Here is a 23,733-nt window from a genome sequence, read left to right as displayed (position 1 = left end):
TGCCTTTTTTTAATTGCAATTTACATCTTTCACAAGTACCGACAGTGATGGACAACTCTTTTTACCCCAAGTTCAACAATGTTTTAAATGCCAACTCCACAGTAATTGTTTGATGCTACTACGATAGATTTAGTGTGATATGTCAAGCTCCTGGGTGTTGATCCCAGACTCATAAGAGTGTCCAACGAGCTTGTTTTGTTTACCTCCTCAACTTAAAAAAAAAAAAACAATTTTGTTGGGCAGTTGGATCATTAAGTGATACCCCAACATGCAATGGTGAAATAAAAAGATCTGCAGAGTGCAGCATGATGAGATCCCAGTGGTTGAACCCTGAACAGTTTGGTCAAGTGTGGACACATTAGTTTTTGACACACTTCAAGGAGAAGACTGCTATTGAGCAAGTCATATACATCAAAACCGATCTTTTAAATGTTCATGAAAATTAAATTGAAACAAAATTTTTTCCTTTTCTTAACTAATTAATCGCCATTTATAATTAGGAAATTTGAATTTCATGCGTCTATGGGCGCTACCACGATCAGTTGAGTTGTGACGTCATGAAGTCGGTTTGTAAAAAGAAAGTAAATAAGTAATTGATTACGATGTCCGAATAAATCACAAATTTGGGACTTTTCCACTGTAATTTCAACCCAAAAATAAACAGAAGAGATTGAGGCACATCATGTAAGCAAATGTCGGACAACACTGACGAATAACGGGATTTGCAGCCGGAAGGCTAGTATGTCATAGGAAAATATATTTCCAAAGAATGTTCGTGTGGCCGGTCAAAAAACTTTTAGAATATTCTATTTCATCATTCCTGCAATTGTATGCTTGACATATTTTGGTGATTAGATAAACAGGATCATAGAAATATTTACTACGAATATTCTGTTTACATATTATGTGCAGTATTTGTATCAGTACCAAAACGACTTAGTTACGTCACGAGCCAATCATAAGCTATACGTGAAAATCATTATAGTCTGCTTATGATCTTCCTCCAGATAGGAGAGCTCTGCAAAATGGCTACTTATATATATTTCGAAGATTTCGAACTTTGCACAACCTTGAGCATTCCATAAAAGCGCATTTTGCAATAAAAATTATTTACTTTTGTTTACATGGGTATGCTTTATCATAAGAGCCCAACTTAATACAAAAGTGTTCTTTCTTTTAAGCAATTTATTATGGAATGGACACATCAAATGGTTTGGACACTATATTGCAAAAAAATTATAAATTAAAAATTCTCAAAATCGGACAAAAAATTTTAAAAAATGTCTGGTGTGGCCCCTTTGACCCCTTACAATTCAAATCCAATAAAAAAAATTGAAATCAGTCCAGAAATAAAAGGAGTCGATATTTTTCAGAATTAAATGAGGAACGCAATAAAAAAAACAAAAAAAAACGAATAAGTAAAATTGGAAAAAAAAAACCCAAAACAAACATTCTACATTAAAACACCTATTTATACTTTTTTCCAAAACGGTAGGGGCCCACAAAATTCAAACCTTTCTTTAGTGTAAGTAAAATCATCAAAATTTCAGAACAATTGGTCAATAACAATTTAAGTTATTGCACAGAAATGTTCCCAGACGACCATGAAGCAGACTGCACTATAACATTATTTGGCCTCAATTTTGTAATTGTATAAAGAGGGGAATGACAAAAAAATTTAAATTTAATTGATCTGTTCTCTCAAGTTATTGTCTGGAAACTATTGGGGGTTGAACAAAAGTTTGAAATGTCCAACTTTTTGGAGGGTATCACCTCTTTGGATGGGTATAAAATAATATATTTCTTATAAAGCAAATAATTATTCATTTCCACATGTTTTTATGTTGAAAGAGAAGCATTAAATACTAGAAAATTGTCCAATAACCAATTATTAATATTACATGAACTTTATTTCCCTTTGTCAGACATCCGCAGCTGTATCATCAAAAGAGTCAGTGAGAGAGTTCAAAGATGATCATCATTCAAAGGAAAATATAAGTTTATGATAGAAGTTAAACTGAACACAAATTAGTTTTCCATTAACTAGATTTGCATCTAAAAATTGTAACTGAGCAGGAGGTAGACTCTTGGTTGCAGGATAAGACTGTGTAAATATATAATAAAAAACAAAATGAAGCAAGCAAAATATTATTAAAAGCAGGCCATGAATATTTCTTGCGTAGAATTTGTATTAAAAAAATTACATGCCAATATCCTCCTCAATACCTTTCTCTCATCTATGCATTCTGATGGAGATTTTTTTTGCAAGAGAAAGTAATGGATTAAAAATATAGGATGCACTACACTTCTCAAAACATTTTTTTGGGGGCAAATTTACTTAATTTTATAACACTAGATTCAGTTCAGACCTCCAAGGAAGGACTAGCTGCCATCTTCAAGTCAGAAAGGACTTTCTGGTGGAAACCGCGAATGAATGGAAAGGTCTTCATCATTACCAAATCAAATGTTAATGTTGACAAGAATATCTTTATTAGACATAATACAAAATGACCTTTGAACATTTTGATCTTCATTGTTTTAATACAGCAAAACTTTTGCTGTATACGTATCATTCAGCAAATGACATCTTCTTTTAACCTGTAACTACAATAATATACTGTCCTTTAATTAAATTTAAAGAACCTAAATTGTTATTATTCAGTGTTGTTAAATTGTTGTAAAATGTTTTACTTTTCATGGAAAAAATTTAGCATGAAAAATTGTTTTCCCAAGAAATGATGTTGCCAAACTTACCTAGGTTTCTTTTCACTAGTTAATTTAAATCAATAAGACATAGGAATTCTAGAGCCAGGGTATTTCAGCTGTAGAATTAAGATCAGAAGATTGGGAAAAATATTTTAGATGTCTTGTGGTTTAAGAACACTAGATTTAGTTCAGACCTCCAAGGAAGGACTAGCTGCCATCTTCAAGTCAGAAAGGACTTTCTGGTGGAAACCGCGAATGAATGGAAAGGTCTTCATCATCACTAAATCATTTGTTCAGATGCACATGCACAAGATGAATAAAACAATGGTACTCTATTTGATTTTACATTTAATTTAGTCTTCTTCCAGTTCCAAGAAGTACTTAACTCTAAATAAAAATTTTTTTTATACATTTTTATGACTAAAAACTTTAATGCAGTTATTTGTAAATACAAACAGAACATGAACACTTGGGTTTGAAATAATTCCTGTTGGCTTACATCTAGCAGTTTTATACATACCTGATTTTATGAGGTCAACAAACGAAGTGGAAATTGGTAAAATCTTAAGTAAATATACAAAAAAAAAAAAAAAAAAAAAAAAAGAACAAAAGGCTCCAAGGAGCCTGAATCGCTCATCAGGTTGAATGTTACCTTTCAAAGGCACTAAATTTAACAAGTTGTCCAACAATTTTGACTCAAGAAGTCTTTGGTAGGACTTATCATAAGATCTTCTCAACAATTGAAAGTTTGTTTTAATCTATCATAGTTTTCAAGATATTGACTGAAAACTGTTAAAAAAGATGTTTCGCCTTTCAAGGGCAACAACTCTTACAAGGAGTCATCTGACAACTTTTATCCCTGAAGACTTTTGTAGTCCTAATAATATGGATCATTTCAGCTATTGAAAGAATTTGGCAAAACCTAACAGTTCCAGAGGTATATGCGAAAAACTATTGTCCGACCCCTATGTTTTATTTTTAGTAACGGCTGCCATGTTTTTTGACGAATCAAAAATCCCCACTAATTCTATGCAGGATACCCCAAGGAACATTCATACCATGTTTAGTTTCAATTGGTCAAGTAGTGTCAGAAGATTTTTGAAAGAAATAACATTAAAAAATAGCCAAAAATCATTGAAAAAGGGCAATAACTCCAACATATCCTAACGGATAAAAACCAAAATTTGATAACAGATAGATCTCATCATGCTGAACACTTTTACCTTGGTCAGCATTTATCTAAACATAACGGTTTAGGAGATATATGTGAAAAACAAATGTCTGACCCCTATGTTCTATTTTTAGTAACAGCTGCCATGTTTTTTGACAAATCGAAAATCCCCACATCAGTTCTATACAGGATACCCAAAGGAACATTCATACCAAGTTCGGTTCCAATTGGTCCAGTAGTGTCAGGAGAACATTTTTGAAAGAAATAACATAAAAATGGCAAAAATCGTTGAAAAGGGGCAATAACTCCAACATGGCTTAAAGGATTAAAACCAAACTTTAACCAGAGATAGATCTCATCATGCTGAACACTTTTACCCATGTCAGAATTAGCTAAACCTAACGTTTAGAAGATATATGTGATTGATTGATGGATTGTTGGGGTTTAACGCCTGAGCAGCAATATTTCAGCTATATTCTGGCAATGAACATGAAAAGGATGATAAAATGAACATGAATGATGACGAAATGAAAACAAGGGATGGGACACAAGGATAATAGGGTTGACAAATTTTGATTGCCACTAGAAAAGGGGATGGGTAGGGTCGGGCAATTTAGCCTTCTGTGGCGGAGAGCAAAGGTTCCTTATCCTATCTAATACCACAGCACGATTTTTTAACATGCGAGGAACGTGGCATCTTTCCCAACATGGTGCACCACTATGGTTTGCGGTCAGGTTTTCCTTATTGAAGCCTGACAACCCCAGCATGTAACACGCCAGGGGTACCCCATTCCACCACCTGGGGCACACAAACCAGTTGTTCTGTGGGCAGAGCACCCTAGCCCCTGGATAGGGTTCTGAGCACTATTTAGTTGCCTTTTACGACAAACTTAGCACTGTTGCAGGCCTATTCCTTCGACACCCGGACCTGCACGGAATAGAAGATATATGTGAAAAACCACTGTCTGACCCCTATATTCTATTTTTAGTAATTGCGGCAATGTTTTTTGACGAATCAAACATGCCCCACATCAGTACTATGCATGATACCACAAGGAACATTCCCACCAAGTTTGGTTTCAATTGGTCAGTTAATTTCAGAGGAGAAGAGTTTTGTATACTTGTTGACGACAATGGACGCCAATTGAAGGCAATAGCTCACATGCCCTTTGGCCAGGTGAGCTAAAAAATTATAAAGGTAAAATCCAGATTTGAAAAAGGGGATTTCTGCTTTAAAGCAGAAGAAAATCAGTTTGTTTATAAAATAAAAAATTACTAGATTCCACATATTCCAAGGCATAAAATTGCTTTCAAAAAATTATATATTATCACATTCCGCAACTCCTTTTGTCAGACATCCGCAGCTGTATCATCAATATATTCTCAGTGAGAGAGTTCAAAGATGTTCATCATTCTGAGGAGCAACAGTTACAAAATATATTTAAGATAAAAAAAAAAAATTGAGACTGAGCTGTTGAGACAAAGGTCATCCATCCCATCTGAAAATTTCTGAGCATTCAGATTTCTGGTTGTATTAAAATTTGAAAAATGAAAAATCCCCTAATTCCTAGCTGGTAACTAGACTTCAACAAAACAGTGGATTAAATTAATCTATCTGGTGAATACTTAAAAAAAAAAAATCAAGTTATTTCGCATGTTGTGAAGTGAAACATTGTTACTAATAAAACTATCAATTTACATCCTTCACAACAGCTGTTAACAATTGTAACTGCCATTCATGCAATTAATTTCATGATACTTGAATACTGATGGATTGACAATTACAATATTTTTTTTAGCACATTTACATCAATTATTCAATAAAAGTTGGGCAACATGTGCAGCAACAGACATAATAGATCAATTCTATGAATGAATTTGAGTGATTTTAGACCAGTCAGTGAATTTTATGGAAACAACAAACAGAAACAGCAAAATCTGAAGTAGATCCAGACAAAATAAGATTTGTACTAGCAAAATCTGGACTTTATAGTACAAGTCATTTTTTTTCACTTAGAGATCAGTCTCAGTTCAGACCTCCAAGGAAGGACTAGCTGCCATCTTCAAGTCAGAAAGGACTTTCTGGTGGAAACCGCGAATGAATGGAATGGTCTTCATCATTACCAAGATCTGATCCTCTGATTTTATCATTTATCATAACAGCACAATAATTGAAACTTTATGCTATCCTATCAAAAAACTTTCAAAATATTTAGAAATGATTTACACTATGTTTCATCAAAATAAATTTTATGCTTTAAATTGAGCAAGCTCAAATTTAACAAGTATCTTACACTTCTGTGTATCTGTGTATTCTACTCTGGAAGTCATCCAAAAATCTCATCAAATAACAGCAAATCAGCCCTTTGATTATCTACAACAATGGGAAAGTAACATGTAATTTAATTTTTGTACATACCTGATGCATTAAGTTTTCCTTAACAAAATGAGGAGTTATAAATTTGAAGACATTATTCAATACAACTTCAAGATAGATGTTTTTGCTCACAAGGCCTCCATATCAATATTTTATCAAAGACAGAATATCAGAAAAGTGAATCTACATGAAATATTTTCAGAGAGATTCCCATTCACTTCAGATGATCATCATTTATTCTGACATCAATTCACCCATCACAAATCAAATATCATTCTATAGTTTTAGTGAATGCATGAAGGACAGTGGATTATCAATTTTATGCTAAATAGTTTTCAATAATTTGAAGAGATCATCAGATTGAGACCAGGCTTAATTTTTTTGACACAAGAACAAAATGTATTCGAGTTTTCCTTAGGATTGAGCTGTCAACTAAATGTCTATCCCAAATATAATCCATCATGCAGCCGATGAGATTGGCCTACAAGGTAAATGGACAAACTAACAGGGCAATAGACCCTTTTGTGCTAACTGTGGAGTAGTTGATGGGCATGCTCAATATACACTTCCATGAGGAAAATTCTTTTGATCAATCCAAGCCCTACATTGCTGAAGTGTATATTGGGCATACTCACTAACTTACCACAAAAGGGTCTATTCCTGTATGTCCCTCCTAACTTTATATAAGCAGTTCCATTTTAAGCAATCAGGTCAAGTCTGAATCATATCCCTTTGGTACAAAACAGATTCAGAGACTGAACACAACAGAACACTGTGATCAGCATGATTCTGTTTGTAGGTCAAGGGTCAAATGACACGCATGATTTCATCATATTATAATGGAACATAAATCACTGGTCAGAAATTTGAAAATTTTCCCTATACTACTCATAACCATCTTAACAAAATCTATTTCCTGCTACTCTACCTACCCTAAACATTTTTTTGACATTTTGGCTCAAGCACTGTTTAAGTTTCAGGTAACTCAATTTAAAATGTTTTTTTTTGAAAAATAAAATAATATTCCTCCCTATCTACCCTATTTTTTTTTTTGCTGGTAGCAGGAAACAAGAATATTTTTATAGCCTTAGGAGACAAGGACTAAAGTCTTCACCAGCCAAGTAAAGGATTGTGATGCACTGCAGTGCCAAATGACAGTTTGTGACATCACTTCTATTCAAACAAATGTACAAATAAATAATTAAGTTCTACTCTTCAAATGTGTTTTTGCAGGACTGTGGTCTGCCTCTCCAGCTGTATGGCTGAAAATGTTATCCCCCTTTTATGATGTATTATTGGTATTTAGCTCTCTTTTACCTTTTAAATGTGGCTATCATTTTTTTATTTATGAAGTCTTATTTACAATGCATGCTTGACTGACCGCACTTCAAAACCTACAGTTTTACTCTACTAGTGGTTAGGTAATTAAGGAGCAGAAAGATATTTGGCCAGGGGTGGGTGGAAAGAATTTTTCTGCTTGATGCATCAGTTAGGGGCGAAATGTTATCCATCAATGGAATTTTCAGTTGAACTATGAAATCATCATCTACACCAAGCAGAAATGCTTAAATATCAAGAATTGGAACACAAACATTTTTTAATTCATAAAGAGCAAGTTTCACTTCATCCAGTTTTTTTTTTAATTTGTTTTATACATTGTGGATTCATAGGTTGGTAATTAAATATGAGAAAAAGGCTAGTACCGAGATTTCATAAGTTCAGGTTAATCTAAAGTATTCATTCAAGGAACTTTTTAAAAGGCATGGCTGTATTTTCCGACTTCAAAAGGATGGCCTTAGCCTCCCAAGACTTTCAGGAAATTTTTGTTAATTAAATATATGTACAAATGTATCATAGAACATGATTTAGAATAGAAATTAACAATGATTACAAAACTTGTTAAAAAAGGGACTTTTTCCTCTTGCATCCATTAACATATATTTACCATGATAATTCATAAAATCCAAGAAACCCATTATATGCAGGGGTTAGGAAAGCACAAGGGACCATGAGCCATGTGTCCCTTCTAACAGAAAATGGTCCTTTCACATGTGTAAATGAATTTTATATGGTTTGTTCACAAATGGCACCATCAAAATTTTTAATATCTTTTCAAAAAAAAACATTTTCTTCCCACCAATGCATAAATGTATGTATAATGTCATGCCTGTCAAATCTGTTCTAGGATTCCACTTTCCCATTACCAAGGGCAAGTGCAAATTTGGTGAGGGAAAGTTGTTTGTCATGCTCCACTTTCCCTTTTGCCAGTAGAATATTTGAATTTTTGAAAGGTTTTGTGAAGTTCAGAAAGCAGACTTAACAGTGGGAATATTAATCTTTCCTGTGAAACCCAGAATTTTGAAAAATTCTAAAATACTGTTAGATTTCACAACAGATGTTAGCAAGTTGTCTCAGACGGGGGCATTTGCTATCGATCATAGTTAGATCAGCACCTGCATTCTTCATTGACATGTTTTCTCCACTGTTGACTCCAATCTATTACTGTATCTGAAGTTGATCCTTACCTGTGTCTTCTTAGTAAAGTAAAAGCCACAGTTCCAGAACAAAATCAGGACAACCTAAAAAATATTTTGAAACGCACATGTACGTGTATATGGGCAGCATACTAATAACTAATGTTTACTGAGCAATGTGACTGCAGTACAAAAAAGTTTTTTTTTCTTACATGATAATGAAATGTTTCATTTTGTATCGACCCTTGCAGGTCTGGGTGTCAAAAGAACAGGCCTGCACCAGCGCTAAGCTTGTCATAAAAGGCGACCACATAGTGCTCAAAACCCTAGCCAGGGGCTAGGGCACTCGGCCCACTGAGCAACTGGGTTGTGTGCCCCAGGTGGTAGAATGGGGTACCCCTGGCGTGTTACATGCTGGGGTTTTCAGGCTATAATACAGAAAACCTGACCGCGAACCATGGTGGTGCACCGTGTTGGGAAAGATGCCACAATCCTCGCATGTTAAAAAACCCTACTGTGGTATTCTCCCGGAGTAGGAACCATAGGGCTCCGCCACAGGAGGCTAAGTTGCCCGACCCTACCTACCTCTCCCTATTTCCAAAGGCAATCAAAATTTCTCGACCCCATAATCATTGTGTCCCATCCCATTTTTCATTTCATCATGATTTCATGTTCATTGCCTGAATAAAGCTGAAATATTGCTGCTCGGGCGTAAAACCCCAACAAACAAACAATCATTTTGTATGAACTTAAAAACAAATATTACAAGACTTGATTAAAAGCATCCTTCAACTTGATGTATCAGTTAGGGGCGAAATGTTATCCATCAATGGAATTTTCAGTTGAACTATGAAATCATCATCTACATCAAGCAAATTTTTTTATTAAGAAACCAATTATATGCCTGATTGTTACAAAACTTTAGATAGAAAATGAACTGCCCTTTAATACTGTGTCGACAACATGCACTCAACAGTTACACCTACATATGTAGTTGAGTATACATGTATGAATGTATTGGCTTGTTTAATATAATGGTAACCTCAAACAGCTTGTAATACAAGACAGATGTGAACAATGGACCTAGAAATTTTTTTCTGATAACAAGAAAGAAGCCGATACCAGACTACAAATTATACAATGATAAAATATAGCAATGTTGTAAATGGGAAATGTGTGAATCTCGAGGTTAGCACTAATTCTTTTAAATAATGAGCATTTATAATGCAAAAAGTCTTACACAAATTTTAGATGAATCAAATCTTAATTTAAGCTCATTTTCTTATAGGAGCTGAGTCGCATAGAAAGGTAGTAAACCACCTATGATATTTTCAGAGCTATATGTGAACATGTGCATGTAGCATTTAGGTGATATAGTCTTCTCTGGGTTAAAACTTAAGGTTGAAGTTCCACAACACATCGATCTAGAAATTAGATAGCCTATGGAAAGGGACATTAAGGGTGTGTAGCTTTAACTGGTACAAAGTCTCAGCCGGGGGCATTTGCTATCTATCACAGTTTTCAGCCTTTGCATTCATCATCAACTAAGTACCAATATTATCGAAAAAATAATAGTATCTGTATGAACATTTATTTTTACAACCTTCTATAATCTTCTTAATTTAAAATAATTAGTATGGAAGGGGTACACTCTCCCCAAATAAAAACCTAAAAAAAATTCCTGTGGTCTTCCATAATGGAATTTTGGAACATTTTGCAGTAAGGTCACAAGACTTCACCTTGAAATTATGATTTATAGTGATAAAGAGAATGGATTTAGTGAATATGTTAAAGAGACAGCAACCTCACTGGGATGAAAAATATCAGCATCTACACATTATGACAAGCCAGCCAGCCAGGAAGGGCTAGTATAAAGCTTTATCATTGGCTTCTACATTTTAATACTCTTGCTTCTTGATCAAACCCTGGGAGTTATTTCATTACAAGTGCAGTAGTAGTATATTATGGTTCTATGCTAGCTATTTAATTAGTGCAAAACAAAATAGTGTCAAACCCTGTGAATAATGAGAAAATAAATACAAGTTTCATTCATTAATGGAACTTCTTGACTTAGTTCTATTTTCTCAAGCGGCTGTCAGTATTCAGATGGTAATCATAAATTTGTATTCATATGTCCCTATCTGAATTTCTATCATCATTTCAGCTCAAGGCGTAATACACCTCCCTCCCATTCCCAAATATTGCATACTATTCAAGTGGTGTCAACTGATGTTGATATAAATGAACTGGATGTCTTTTTTCCTTTTTGAAAATTAACTTTTTCCACTTGTGTCTTCAAATTTGATATCAAAATGATAAGAAAAAACTGCAAGTTAGGCATAAAAGAGGTATGAAGACTAAAGTTCATTATAATTCATACAGATTCTAGGATTGCTTAATCTAATTCATTTTTTTTTGTTCAACATACTCTGAATGAAGATTTTTGAACTTGAAAAATAGCAACTGTCAAATGATAAAATTGTAGCTATTATGTCATATATTCTGTCCTAAATTATTATTAATGAGTCTCCACCAGTGCTTTTGCAATATTATTTCTATTGTATTGTTTTTTAAGGATTTTAATGAATTTACATAAAACATGTACTTCAAGAATAAAGGTAACTGCTTATGAAGCGACATATTCAGAACAAGCAGTGGAATCATTTTTATTTATCATAGCCCAATGCTCGATTGTTTCATCATGATGTCTTCTTTCTGTTTTTCAGCTTCTAGAATTCCTGATAAGTTCAATCACAAAATAAGTTGTATGATGATGTACATGTACATTTGAATCAGAATGGACAAATTGTCTTATTTCCATCTTAAGGGCATTTTAAAAAGTTGCATTTAACTGTTACAATATAGATGCATAATTAATAGAATCAATATTTGGTAAATTTTTGTGATGCATAAAATTACTTTACAATTGCTGAGAAAAAAAAAACAAAACAAAAACAGCAACAATTAAATTTGAGCAACAAAAACACACTTTTCTTACAAGGTCTAATAATAATAAGAAAACATGATTACAAGGCACAAGTTCCAGAGGAAATAACTCCCAAGGCAGATAAGGAATTAAAGGGATCATAAAAATACCTCTTAAAAATGTTTGATAAAAAATTATGCTGAAGAAGGATATTGGTTATCCGAAATATTTGAAATTGCATACGACTAAAGAGCATGCAGAAGTCAAAATTATCAACAATCCAAGGTAACTTCTTGCATAGAAGTACTGAACAGTGAAAAAAAATGGTGGGTGAAAAGTTGACTATTTCGCTTCACCATTAAGGTGAATTTCACTTCAGACAAATAAGATGACATCAGATGCAAGAATGGGCTGATACAAGGGAACCACCCCTCATCCAAACAGCGTAAGGAGGATCTATTGTAAAACATCATTGGTGAAAGGGCCCTCTAACAATATGAGATGCTTTTCTCCAGGCAACTGTTTATAATAAATAACATAGTACATAGTAGAATAGACTGAGTGACAGTAAAACATGCAATACCATTGAAACACTTTCATTCTTAAGTTTTGCAAATAGTTTACGTTGGCATAGCAAGGCATAAGCATGTCTTACCATTTATTCTGCAGCTCCTTTACTTTTTGTAATTTCTTCTTGTTTTCTGAAAGTAGAAGAGCATTCACTTTAATCAACCAGAGATGATTTTGTGAGGTCGTCAAACAAAGCGGAATTAAAGAGTTATAAAAAAGATTCATAACGGTAAAATCCGAATTTCAATTAAAAAAATTCCACTAAAAAGCAGAAAAAAAAATCATCACTGATTAACACTTATTTGGTCTTTGGTCATGCTGAACAAAGTATTTTTTTTTTTTTTTACAAATATTTATTTTCATTTACTAGCTGATTATGTATAGTACAACATAAAGGATCACTTCAGACAAATAAGATGGCATCAGATACAAGAATGAGCTGATACAAGGAAACCACTCCTCACTCACACTGCATAAGAAGGATCTATTGTAAGAAACATCACCAGTGATCAGTCATGTGTACAATAATGGGATTAAAAAAAAAAAGAGTCAAATTTGGATTCAAAACGTGCATAGCTGAGATGGAGAAAATTTTCCTGTATGATGCCAAACACATACTGTCAGTCAAAACCAGCCTTCAGTTGTTCCATGCATCAGACAATGACCATATCCTTTTTTGTTAAACAGGACTTGAAGAAAGAGTGAATTGCAAACTCTAGGGGTGTAACGATATATTTTTTTTCTCAAAGATACTGGATATATTTAATGGTACTTATCATGATACATTTTAAGAGACATGTCTTTCATTTTTTTTACAAAACAAAGCTGCTTATGCACAATTGGAAATAAAGAAGTAAGGATTTGATTCATCATACCAATTGAACATTTTTTTTCTCTGGGTCATTGAAATAATGCTAGCTTTAACACTAATACCAATATTTTATTTAAAAATAGCATTGTTTCGTTAGTATTGTAGGCAGCCACGACATACCATGAACCAAATTGTTCCCCCCCTAAAAACTAATTTTCCAGCCATTATTTAAGGTCCAAATTTTGGCGCCAATCCCAACGAGAAAAAGGCTCTAAAAATTCCAATTGTTGGTTGAAAATTCCCAATTGTCAATAGATGTCCAGTCGCCTGGAGATAGCGATTGTGTTGAGCCTTTTTCTCCCAAAAAAAGAAACAGTAGAAAAATAACTGAAAAAATAGTTGAAACTACATGAATGTTTCATATGCATGTGTTGAATATGGATGTTCAAGTTACACTTTCAGATTTACATTGTATGCAATACAAGAATTGAAATTTTGTTGTGTCATATACATGTACGACTTTTCTACATTTTAAGAAAATTCACAGTTCAAAAATTTGTCCACAATATTATTAAGCTGAAAGATTGAAATATGGAGAAATAAAATTCAATCAAACCACATCCCCCGAAAAAAAAAAAACAGCATTAACGCACTATGCCTTTCAGCTAGAGCTAATACACAAATCATCAATAATATCAGTGTGTATTTTTAATGCATCATCCTAAAGGCACAGCCACACTTCAAAGTCGATAGGCTTGTGCAAAATGCTTCAGCTAGGAAAGGCTTGGGGAAGAACAAAAGTTTTCTTCACGGAAGTGTTTAATGAGCTCTTTGACCACCTTGCACTTGCAGTTATTCAACGTAAGAGGGTCTATTAATCCAGCAAGAGACTCCTCAAGCTCAAGACATATGGCAAGAATTGATTGTCCAGTCACTAACAAGCATTACAAGGTCTTAATCACCTAGTAGCTGCGAAACGTAGCTCTATTTTTTTGTATTTTCTTAACGCTAGATCGCAAAAATAAAAAAATGAAGATCAAGAGCTACGATTTCGCAGCTAAATCACCTAGCAGCTAATGCTACTGAATATATTTAGCTATGGCCTATGCCCAAAATAAAAAAACTAAAAAAAAAAAGGCGGCTTGAGCACGTGGAGTAAATTTTCAAGCAAACCGTTGGACAAATTTACATCGTGTATTGAATTCTGGTAGTACTCAACTATTGGCTATTTCAAATCGAATTTATCTTATTACCTTACTTCTCGAAACATATCTGGTCTTTGACTTTGAGCACATGGCATAATTTTCGACATCCCCCTTTTCAATTATTGGCTATTTCAGCCGTTATAGAAGAAAACTTAGACAATTATTAGCATCTTTGAACGGTTTAAGATATCAGTGAAGAAGTTATACCTTGATTCAGGACCATCTTTGAGTCATCAGAACACGGTTAGTGAATTAACTTTCATCGCCGGGTGCTTTCTCTGCGGCCGATCCGTCTCCAAACTGAGGCTCATGCGGTATGTTCACCTCGTGCAACTTCCGTGGGCGTGGCTATAACTGGACTGTTCTATTTTCTTAACGAAGAGAGATTTGTGATAGCAAAATACAAATTTATTAATCAACCTTAGACGTCATTCAAGACGAAGAATGGCGCTTATCATTGAAACTATACATATATTCATATATACATTAAGCAATGATTTTGATTAAATTTTGACATGCACGAAAAAAATTGAATGAACTCTTGAACACCCCTCATTTAAAACATAGGTTTAATTTCGGTGTACGAAAAAATAAAGGAATCATCATATGTAAAAGGAAACAATTATTCAAATTACATAACGCAGTTTGTTTTCAATTATTGCTATTCAAGGTATTTTCTGACAAATCGGAAAAGATCGAGAATGACGTAGAAATAGTTCGGAATACGTGGCCTTGACATATGAATGGAGAGAAAATCCACACGTTGACCAATCAAAATCATACGGATGTAAATAATCAGCCAATCACATTTCGACACGAATCTTTACTCTGGAAAAAGCCGACAGTGTGGTGTACTTACGGCACATGAAGGGGATGAAAAATTGAAGATTACACGGTTTAAATAGGAGAAGACGCAATACGAGAGGCAAAGAGAAACATATAAGAACCATCATCAATAGTCGTGCTAGATCCGAAAGAAGTAAGTTACATTTTTAGTAGTAATTCAAATTAACAAGAATTTCAAGCAGGCCGGTGACGGTGTATTCTGCTATCAGAAATGTAATTTGACAGCTGGTGATATTTTTTGTATGTACATGCAGAACTGTCAATTTAGTCATTTTATTTTGCTGGATACATGTAAGTGATATGGGATAATTTCAGTCCAACTGTGTCATGAAAGCTGTATCAATATACACTTTGAGTCTAATATCACAACGTTACGTCTTGTCTCTTTGATCTTGGAATTCCAATAGTTCTTCTACTTCCACTTCTTCTACCAGTTCGCGACCGCCATCAATTACTGATGATACTGTCACTGTAACTTTTAGTGCGCAATGCCCTATTTTACTTTGTAGTTATTAAAAGAAAAATTAACAAAGTGTGCTGTACAATTAACTGTGCAAGTAAAAACAACTTGATTAATTTAATCAAGTAAATGAGCCTTGAAAGATTCAAGACTAGGCAGAGGCAATGTCAGTGGGCAGAGCATTCCAGTCCCGGATGGTTCTTGGGTAGAATGACTCTTTCCTCAGTACTGTGTTGCATGATGGTAATTGGTAGGAGTGTAGGCCCATATTTCGACTGAGTCTTACTGGACTGCTCAATCTGTTGGTTGCGTTGATTTTCACCAGACCATTTGTCAGTTTGTACATTAGTACGAGTCTAGCTGTCCTCCTACGTTCTTCTAGTGTTGGCCATTTTAGATCTTCTAGCATGTTGGTAACTGAAGAAGTGTTGTGGTATCTGGCCGCTCTACGCTGGACCATTTCAATCCGGTGTTTGTCCTCTTTCAAGTATGGGTCCCGGGTTGTGCATGCGTATTCCATGGTTGGTCTAGATAGATAAACTGCACACATTGTGACACAGATAGGAAGTAAGATATCTACTGTCGTACTGAAAACAGTGTTGTAATTTAATACCAACTTTTGCAGTACAATATAAGAGCACGTAGCCAATTGACCAACACTGGTCGCAGAATTGTAAAGTGCATGTAAATGACTTCCACTTTTAACTTGCACAGTGTTGTCAAAATCTTCAATGAAGACAACTGGTTAGAAATAAATCACACAAGCCCACCTATACTAAAATACCATTAAGTTCACATGTTTGTACATGTACATATATTGAAATGTTAGTTACATGTATAAGCTACATAGGCCAAAATTGTTGCTCTCACTTTTTCAGGTATGAAACTTTTCCTTAGTGTTGTGGCCTTGTTGGCCATTAGTTTGGTAACAGCCAAAGATGAAGACTCAAAGAAAGAAAGTGTGGGCACAGTTATTGGTATTGATCTTGGAACAACTTACTCATGGTAAGCTACAATTGTGTGCTTTCAAATTGATAAAATATGACTAAATACCAGTTAACACATGAAAGATCTGCATAAAAATTATTTGATATTCTGATGTATATTTACTTGTTTAGTTACACATTATGCTAAGCATTTTTGTTCATATTGAATCTAGTCTCAATATAACAATTAGTTATATATTAAATCTGTTCCATAATATCAATTATTCCACAAGATACGTGTACCTTATTTCTTATTCATTCAGTCCACGAGTCAGTTCAGTTCTTTTTTTGGTGTTTGCTTTTCTTAAAGTGTATGCTTTATTTTTCAGTGTTGGTGTATTCAAGAATGGAAGAGTTGAAATTATTGCCAATGACCAGGGAAACAGAATCACACCTTCATATGTAGCCTTCACTGAAGATGGTGAACGTCTGATTGGAGATGCTGCCAAGAACCAGTTGACCACTAACCCTGAAAACACTGTCTTTGATGTGAAACGTCTAATTGGTCGTGACTGGAGTGACAAATCTGTACAGGCTGACATCAAACACTATCCTTTTAAAGTTGTTAACAAAAACAGCAAACCTCACATTCAAGTCAATGTTGGTGATGCTGCAAAGAGTTTCGCTCCAGAAGAAATTTCTGCTATGGTATTGGGCAAGATGAGAGACATTGCTGAAGGTTTCCTTGGTAAAAAGGTCACCAATGCTGTTGTCACTGTACCTGCTTACTTCAATGATGCTCAGAGACAGGCCACCAAAGATGCTGGTGTAATTGCTGGTCTCAATGTCATGAGAATTATCAATGAGCCGTAAGTACCCTGTTTCTTTAATACGGATGAATGACTGTTTTAAATTAATTCAATTGATGAATACTGAACTCCTAGTCATCTGTTCAGTACAATGTAGATAGGTTAACTTAACTGTTAATTCAGTTGAAAACTTAACAAATAATGCAAGTAGTTTCTTCATAATTTAAATTCCTGGTTCAAATCAGATTTCAAACTACATTATACAATATTTACTTCGCTACTTAAATAATTGTATACACTCATTTCCTTGAACAATGATAGTTCATATTTTCATTGTCTGTTTTTTTTTTTTTTTCAGTACTGCTGCTGCCATTGCTTATGGTCTTGACAAGAAAGAAGGTGAGAAGAACATCCTAGTTTTTGACCTTGGTGGTGGAACTTTTGATGTATCTCTGTTGACCATTGACAATGGTGTGTTTGAAGTAGTATCCACCAATGGAGACACCCACTTGGGAGGTGAAGACTTCGATCAGAGAGTCATGGAACACTTCATCAAACTTTACAAGAAGAAGAAGGGAAAAGATATCAGAAAAGACAACAGAGCTGTCCAGAAACTTAGACGTGAAGTTGAAAAGGCCAAGAGAGCATTGTCATCAGCCCATCAAGCTAGAATTGAAATTGAATCGCTTTTCGAAGGTGAAGACTTCTCTGAAACCCTTACCAGAGCCAGATTTGAAGAATTGAACATGGTAAGTGTTAAGTCACCATCATTTTCGATTTGAATTGTTTAACTCTGACAATTGAAGGCTCAATACAGTTCACACAACATTTAACAGAAATGATTAAATTGAAAAGTTAGTTGAGTTTCATGTAGAGAGTACAATGAACACATACTTATTCATTTAAATAATTGATATGTGAAGTTAACCGTCAAAATTTTGAAATTTCAGGATTTGTTCAGATCTACCATGAAACCAGTGCAGAAAGTTTTGGAGGATGCTGACATGAAGAAGGAAGAAATTGATGAAATTGTTCTTGTTGGTGGGTCCACCAGAATTCCCAAAATCCAGCAACTTGTGAAGGATCAGTTCAATGGAAAGGTAACTTGGGTGTTTTTAATTTATTTATTTTTTGGTAACTCCGGTAATCTGAAGACCCTTTGCATTTTGCTTCATAGTCTCACAATATGGCAGGAAAATAAATTTAAATACCAGTACCTCAGAAGACTTCAGAACAGAAGGATTTTTTTTCTGCCATTTTATCTTCATATCTTTTTCATTTAGGGATTCAAGATGGTGGCTTGGACCCACATGAGAATTTTTCTGATGTTAAAACACTGAAAATACAGTTCAATGATCAATCAAACAACCATTTTTTAGCATTATTATTTTAACAAAACTGAAAGTAATGAATATTTTTCACATTTTATTGGGGAAAAATTTAGGTTATGATTAGGCCATCTTTGTAAAGCTATGGATCAGCCACTGTTTATAAAAATGAATGTGTAATCTATACAAATGCAGTATGTGCACAGGCTGTTAAGGTCTTGCTTTCAACATGATTAACATAGTTCAAATTGTGGAATATAACATTCTGAATGACTGACTACTCAGTTTTTTGTATGTAAAGTATGCTTTAGATGATAAAAATGTAACCTTGATATTTTAGGAGCCAAACAGAGGTGTGAACCCTGATGAAGCTGTAGCTTATGGTGCTGCTGTCCAGGCTGGAGTGCTTGGTGGTGAAGAAGATACTGGTGATCTGCTGTTGTTGGACGTCAACCCATTGACCATGGGTATTGAAACAGTCGGAGGTGTTATGACCAAACTTATCCCACGTAACACTGTCATTCCTACCAAAAAATCACAGGTCTTCTCAACTGCTGCTGATAACCAACCAACTGTAACCATCCAAGTGTTTGAAGGAGAACGTCCAATGACCAAAGACAACCACTTGCTTGGTAAATTTGACTTGACCGGAATCCCACCAGCACCAAGAGGTGTACCTCAGATTGAGGTCACTTTTGAAATTGATGTCAACGGTATTTTGAAAGTAAGCGCTGAGGACAAAGGCACTGGCAACAAAAATAACATCGTTATTCAGAACGATAACAACAGATTGTCACCTGAAGATATTGAACGTATGATTAACGATGCTGAGAAATTTGCTGATGAAGACAAAGCTGTTAAAGAAAAGGTTGAAGCCAAAAATGAACTAGAAAGCTTCACATACAATCTTAAAAACCAAATTGGAGATAAAGAAAAATTGGGAGGAAAATTAAGTGATGATGATAAATCAACAATTGAAACTGCTGTAGATGAGAAAATCAAATGGTTAGACAGTAATCCAGATGCCACTACAGAGGAATTGAAAGAACAGAAAAAAGAATTAGAAGAAAAAGTTAATCCAATTATTAGCAAAATATACCAGGGTGCTGGAGGTGCCCCACCACCAGGTGGAGAGGAGGAAGGCTCAGAGAAAGATGAGTTATAAGAGTGACTCTTTTTAGGTTCCATTTAATTTATCTTTTCAATTGTGATAGGGTTTTCTTTATACATTTATCATGTGTGGTCTCTGAATAACATAGATGAATAAAAACAATCATTACAAATTTCAGGTAATGCAGTGTGCTTAAAGAAGAAAAATCTGTTACATATAATTTTTTTATGTAGGATAACTAGTAGGAATTCATGTAGTTTTCAGATATTAACTCTCAAGTAGTAATTTCTGTTCTATGGTTGAAAGTCAAATGTGTTATTTAGAGACCAATTTCGCATCTTTACTACACATAATAACCATTTAATCAACTGAGGGGGGTCATATATACAAGTAATGACGATTCGTTAACTCAGTATGCAAATGATATCATGTGAAATATTGTACATATGTTCATAGAGCTGTATTGTTAGGGGATCAAATGTTAAGAATAACTGATTACTTGTGTCACAGGTAGTGCTGTTGTGTGCATGTAAGGTGTATGAATGAACTAAAAGTGCTCAGGATTGATACCAAATATTCTGTTGTTTGTAAGTTCCTATGAGAATGAGTCTGCGAGTTCTGTGTAAATGAGGAGTGTAAATGAATTGACTGAAATGAATGGGACTGACATTATGTGCATGGTCAGTTCATTGAGATGTTAAAATAAATTTATTGTTTGTATTCTTCCTTCTTTCTGCTTTCTCACTATCTATCGTTAAACAAACGTGAAGGTTTTAGGGAAATCAGAACCATGCTAGTCAAAGAAAATGAAGTTAGAAACTAAACAGAAACTATGAACAACATAAATTATTTATATGTATGGTTTGTCATACTTTGGAATGTATTACTGTATTACTGTTAGTGAAATCCTTATCTTCACAATACCTATAGAGAGAGTACCAAGTAGAATCAACCTTCTAAAAAAAGTTTGAAGTCTTACACAAACAGTAAATTACATTGTCAACATAACAAGATAGTTATAATTATAAATGCAATACTTCTATCAAACAAATCGAGACATTGAAAAAAGTTAGTCAACAAAGGACTGGTAAACAAAACAGCTATATTTTGTTTCAACCCAGGTGAAATAAATACAATATCAAATCCAACCTGTCACAAACTGCAGGTGTACCTGCATGATTATATCCATTGAAAGGCAAGACTTGTATAAAAGTATCTCGCTACGTTGTTGTCTGGTGTAAATCCCTATATATAATTTGGGCTCGGTAATATTTACAAGGTCTGTGTGTGTGCTTGATTATAGATGGCTAATATCACTACACATTTAGTTCGTTGTTATATCTAATCTACATGGTATTGCTGCAGCTAGCAGGTTTGAGCGTGCAATATGCAAAGCATAGCAGAGTCCAGTACTTATAGTTTCAATTTCACTACGGCATCTGTTCGCGGTATAAGGGAATAAGGTAGTATCAAGTAAGAGCTGGAGTAAGTGACTGTCATTTTTCACAGAAAGTAGTTACACTTCAAGCACTGAGTTTAAAGACTGCATAAAGGGTTGACGGACGTACTTAGTGCAGTACAGGTCGCAATGAAATGTAGTCGATCTTCTGCACCGTCCCTACATAGTGCACAGTGGGCAGGTCGGTTCTACCTCGTACTGATTGAATTTATGGCGGTTTGACTGGAGAATATATAGTCCAAGTAATATCTAGCATTTGACATGTGCTTTAGTAACTGACATAGGCGCAATTCCAGCAAATATCCATCCATTGTGGACTTTTCCAGCAGCCAGATTGTCAACATTTGAGATATTTTAGCGATGATTTACATTTTGCTTCTTCCTTCAATTTTGTTTCCCAGTATCTATCAACTGATCAGTAAACCATATGCTTCAAGGTAATTTTCCAATAGGTGTTTCCAGAAGTTCAAAAACTGACGGGAGGTTGTATTGCACCAATATGCCTCTAACTAAAATAAACCATTTATGAGATTTACTGTCTTTAATAGAAAGTTGCCTCCAGGCAAGTTGATTTTCAACTGAATTGTAATCATGGCAGACACTTCCATACGTAGTTAAGATTATCTTATGCAGTTCAGCAGTTAATGGTAATTCACCAAGTAGTAAATCTGACGCACAATCTGCAGAGCGATCTAGGAGATTGTGAATATGCTTAAGTAGTCTCTTGTAGTAACTGACAAGGTTATTTAGATATTTTGTATTCAGACGAGTGACATCCAGCCCATAAATTAATATAGGCACAATGTAGATTCTTATCAGGTGCACGGATAAAAGGGATTGAGTCCATTAACTCCAAACTAGTGGTTCGTTCACGATCAAACTGTAATACTTGGCTTATATTACTGATCTCCCTCGCTCGCTTATGCCAATTTCGAAAAGTTAATAAACTATTCAGAACGCAATAGCTAGCTACTCACAATTGAGTTGCTCCACAACGACGACGGATTCTGGACATTCACAGTGAACTATACATGTACATTAAAGATGAGGACTGCTAAATCTGTGAATATTTCTAGTTTCAGAGGCGGATTCAGGCGGGGGCGTGGCGGGCGTGCGCCCCCCCAAAAAAAAATTTGCAAAGCATGGGGTTGTCTGGGGTAGATTTGTGCGGTTTTAGGTTGAAACTTTAATTTCTCGCTAATTTTACCACAAAAGATATCTAACTTGCACCCCTCTAGAAGAATATTTCAAAAATTTAACCCAATACAATTTGTTCGCCTCCGTTCGACGAAATTTTAACTGTGCGCCCCACCCCAATATTAAATCCTGTATCCACCCCTGAGTAACACTTCACAACAAACTAGAGACTTAAACAATGTACGTAGAATCGACAAAACATCACAACAGTATGTTCGTGTTTCTTGAAGAGAGAAGAAAACCAAGAGTGCATTATATTTTATTTATATTTTTTTTATACTGAAAGCATATAGAATAGCAATGTTCTTTCATTTTCTTTAAGTAACATGAAACGAATTTGGAGAACATTGTTTTGTTGAGGATTTTTTGGTAAATGCTCCATTGCTTTTTTGCAAGTGTGATAATTGTAAGAAATGAGACCGAATGGGATTCAAATGAAACTGCGGTTACCATTTATTATTTTAAGGTAAAAAAACAAATTTCCTCGTATAAGAATTAGGTGTATTATTGCTTATGAAACGAAACACTCAAGTCAACTTGTATCAAGGGATTGTTCCCCTTTCTATATTATCTTCACTGAAATTTGTGTGACAACATTTTGTGGTTTATATAATCTTAATATAAGTATATGTTATAATAACTCATCTAAAAAATATGCATTTTTTTAAACGAAACTATTGGTATTCTGATGGAAAACCTATCAGACGCCTTATGTAGATTTTCGGTCGATTTCGTATTTTCTTAGGTTTTTTTAATCGAAAATATCCTTAAAACCAGGGGTGTTGCTAGGCCTAAATGTTGTGTACTCGAAACAAATCATTAGGATCGCGCACACCTCGGAGAGGTGGCATTACGACAGGGGTCTGGGGCCGATTACCATTTTCTGGCACTTTAATTGCTGTTAGCAAAAATATAGTTCATGAGACTCAGTTTGAATCTTGACTGATATATGAGTATTCTGACTGAACTAAATGTTGTCTCGTCGATGCGCACAATTTCAATGACTTTGCCTACCTTTATCACGAGGCTCCAATGAGCTTTTTCAATTTTTCATCTATCCCTGTTTTCACCCAAGGATATCCTGTAGCTGCGAACAACCAGGGTGAAACATTAATCCACGGTAATACATATGACGTGTTTTCAAGAAAGCATCACGACAAAGGATAATATTGCACGCAGGCCCAGCGAAATACATTGTACTACATTGCATTTTCAGCCTATATTAGCAACATGAAAAAAAGATTTTAGTAGAAAAAAAGACTAACAGGCGGACTAGACAATCCTGACTTGTATTAAATGCAACAGGCAGACGGACGTACGCCATGCAGCGAAACCGAGAACATGACTCGAAGATCCT

General features: G+C 34.7%; 1 protein-coding gene, 1 long non-coding RNA gene and 5 other non-coding genes across 7 annotated transcripts; 1 reads left to right on the top strand and 6 right to left on the bottom strand.

The window, feature by feature from the left end:
- Window positions 1–1,907: 1,907 nt before the first annotated feature.
- On the bottom strand, window positions 1,908–14,928 carry LOC148611739 (uncharacterized). Its single transcript, XR_015924186.1, has 5 exons — window positions 14,448–14,928; window positions 12,310–12,355; window positions 8,780–8,833; window positions 6,172–6,251; window positions 1,908–2,604 (listed from the first exon to the last, which is right to left on the bottom strand). It is a non-coding gene; the product is annotated as an uncharacterized LOC148611739 (long non-coding RNA).
- LOC148611744 (small nucleolar RNA SNORD14) lies at window positions 2,891–2,989 on the bottom strand. Its single transcript, XR_015924629.1, has one exon. It is a non-coding gene; the product is annotated as a small nucleolar RNA SNORD14 (small nucleolar RNA).
- LOC148611743 (small nucleolar RNA SNORD79) lies at window positions 6,417–6,496 on the bottom strand. Its single transcript, XR_015924627.1, has one exon. It is a non-coding gene; the product is annotated as a small nucleolar RNA SNORD79 (small nucleolar RNA).
- LOC148611742 (small nucleolar RNA SNORD10) lies at window positions 6,957–7,092 on the bottom strand. The gene has a single exon (XR_015924641.1). It is a non-coding gene; the product is annotated as a small nucleolar RNA SNORD10 (small nucleolar RNA).
- Window positions 7,732–7,809, bottom strand: LOC148611741 (small nucleolar RNA snR60/Z15/Z230/Z193/J17). Its single transcript, XR_015924639.1, has one exon. It is a non-coding gene; the product is annotated as a small nucleolar RNA snR60/Z15/Z230/Z193/J17 (small nucleolar RNA).
- On the bottom strand, window positions 9,522–9,599 carry LOC148611740 (small nucleolar RNA snR60/Z15/Z230/Z193/J17). Its single transcript, XR_015924638.1, has one exon. It is a non-coding gene; the product is annotated as a small nucleolar RNA snR60/Z15/Z230/Z193/J17 (small nucleolar RNA).
- A 174-nt stretch (window positions 14,929–15,102) lies between the features above and the next one.
- Window positions 15,103–20,440, top strand: LOC148611738 (endoplasmic reticulum chaperone BiP-like). The gene is made up of 6 exons (XM_088592591.1): window positions 15,103–15,219; window positions 16,425–16,551; window positions 16,862–17,341; window positions 17,640–18,030; window positions 18,232–18,381; window positions 18,950–20,440. The coding sequence occupies exons 2-6, from the start codon at window positions 16,427–16,429 to the stop codon at window positions 19,772–19,774; spliced, it is 1,971 nt and encodes a 656-aa protein (XP_088448717.1). The 5' UTR covers window positions 15,103–15,219; window positions 16,425–16,426; the 3' UTR covers window positions 19,775–20,440.
- Window positions 20,441–23,733: the final 3,293 nt, after the last annotated feature.

Source organism: Perna viridis, chromosome 7 (assembly GCF_037379345.1).
Source record: "Perna viridis isolate PV_CMFRI_1.1 ecotype Kerala chromosome 7, ASM3737934v1, whole genome shotgun sequence".
Classification (NCBI taxonomy): Eukaryota; Metazoa; Mollusca; class Bivalvia; order Mytilida; family Mytilidae; genus Perna; species Perna viridis.
This window is presented reverse-complemented; position numbering and strand designations above follow the sequence as displayed.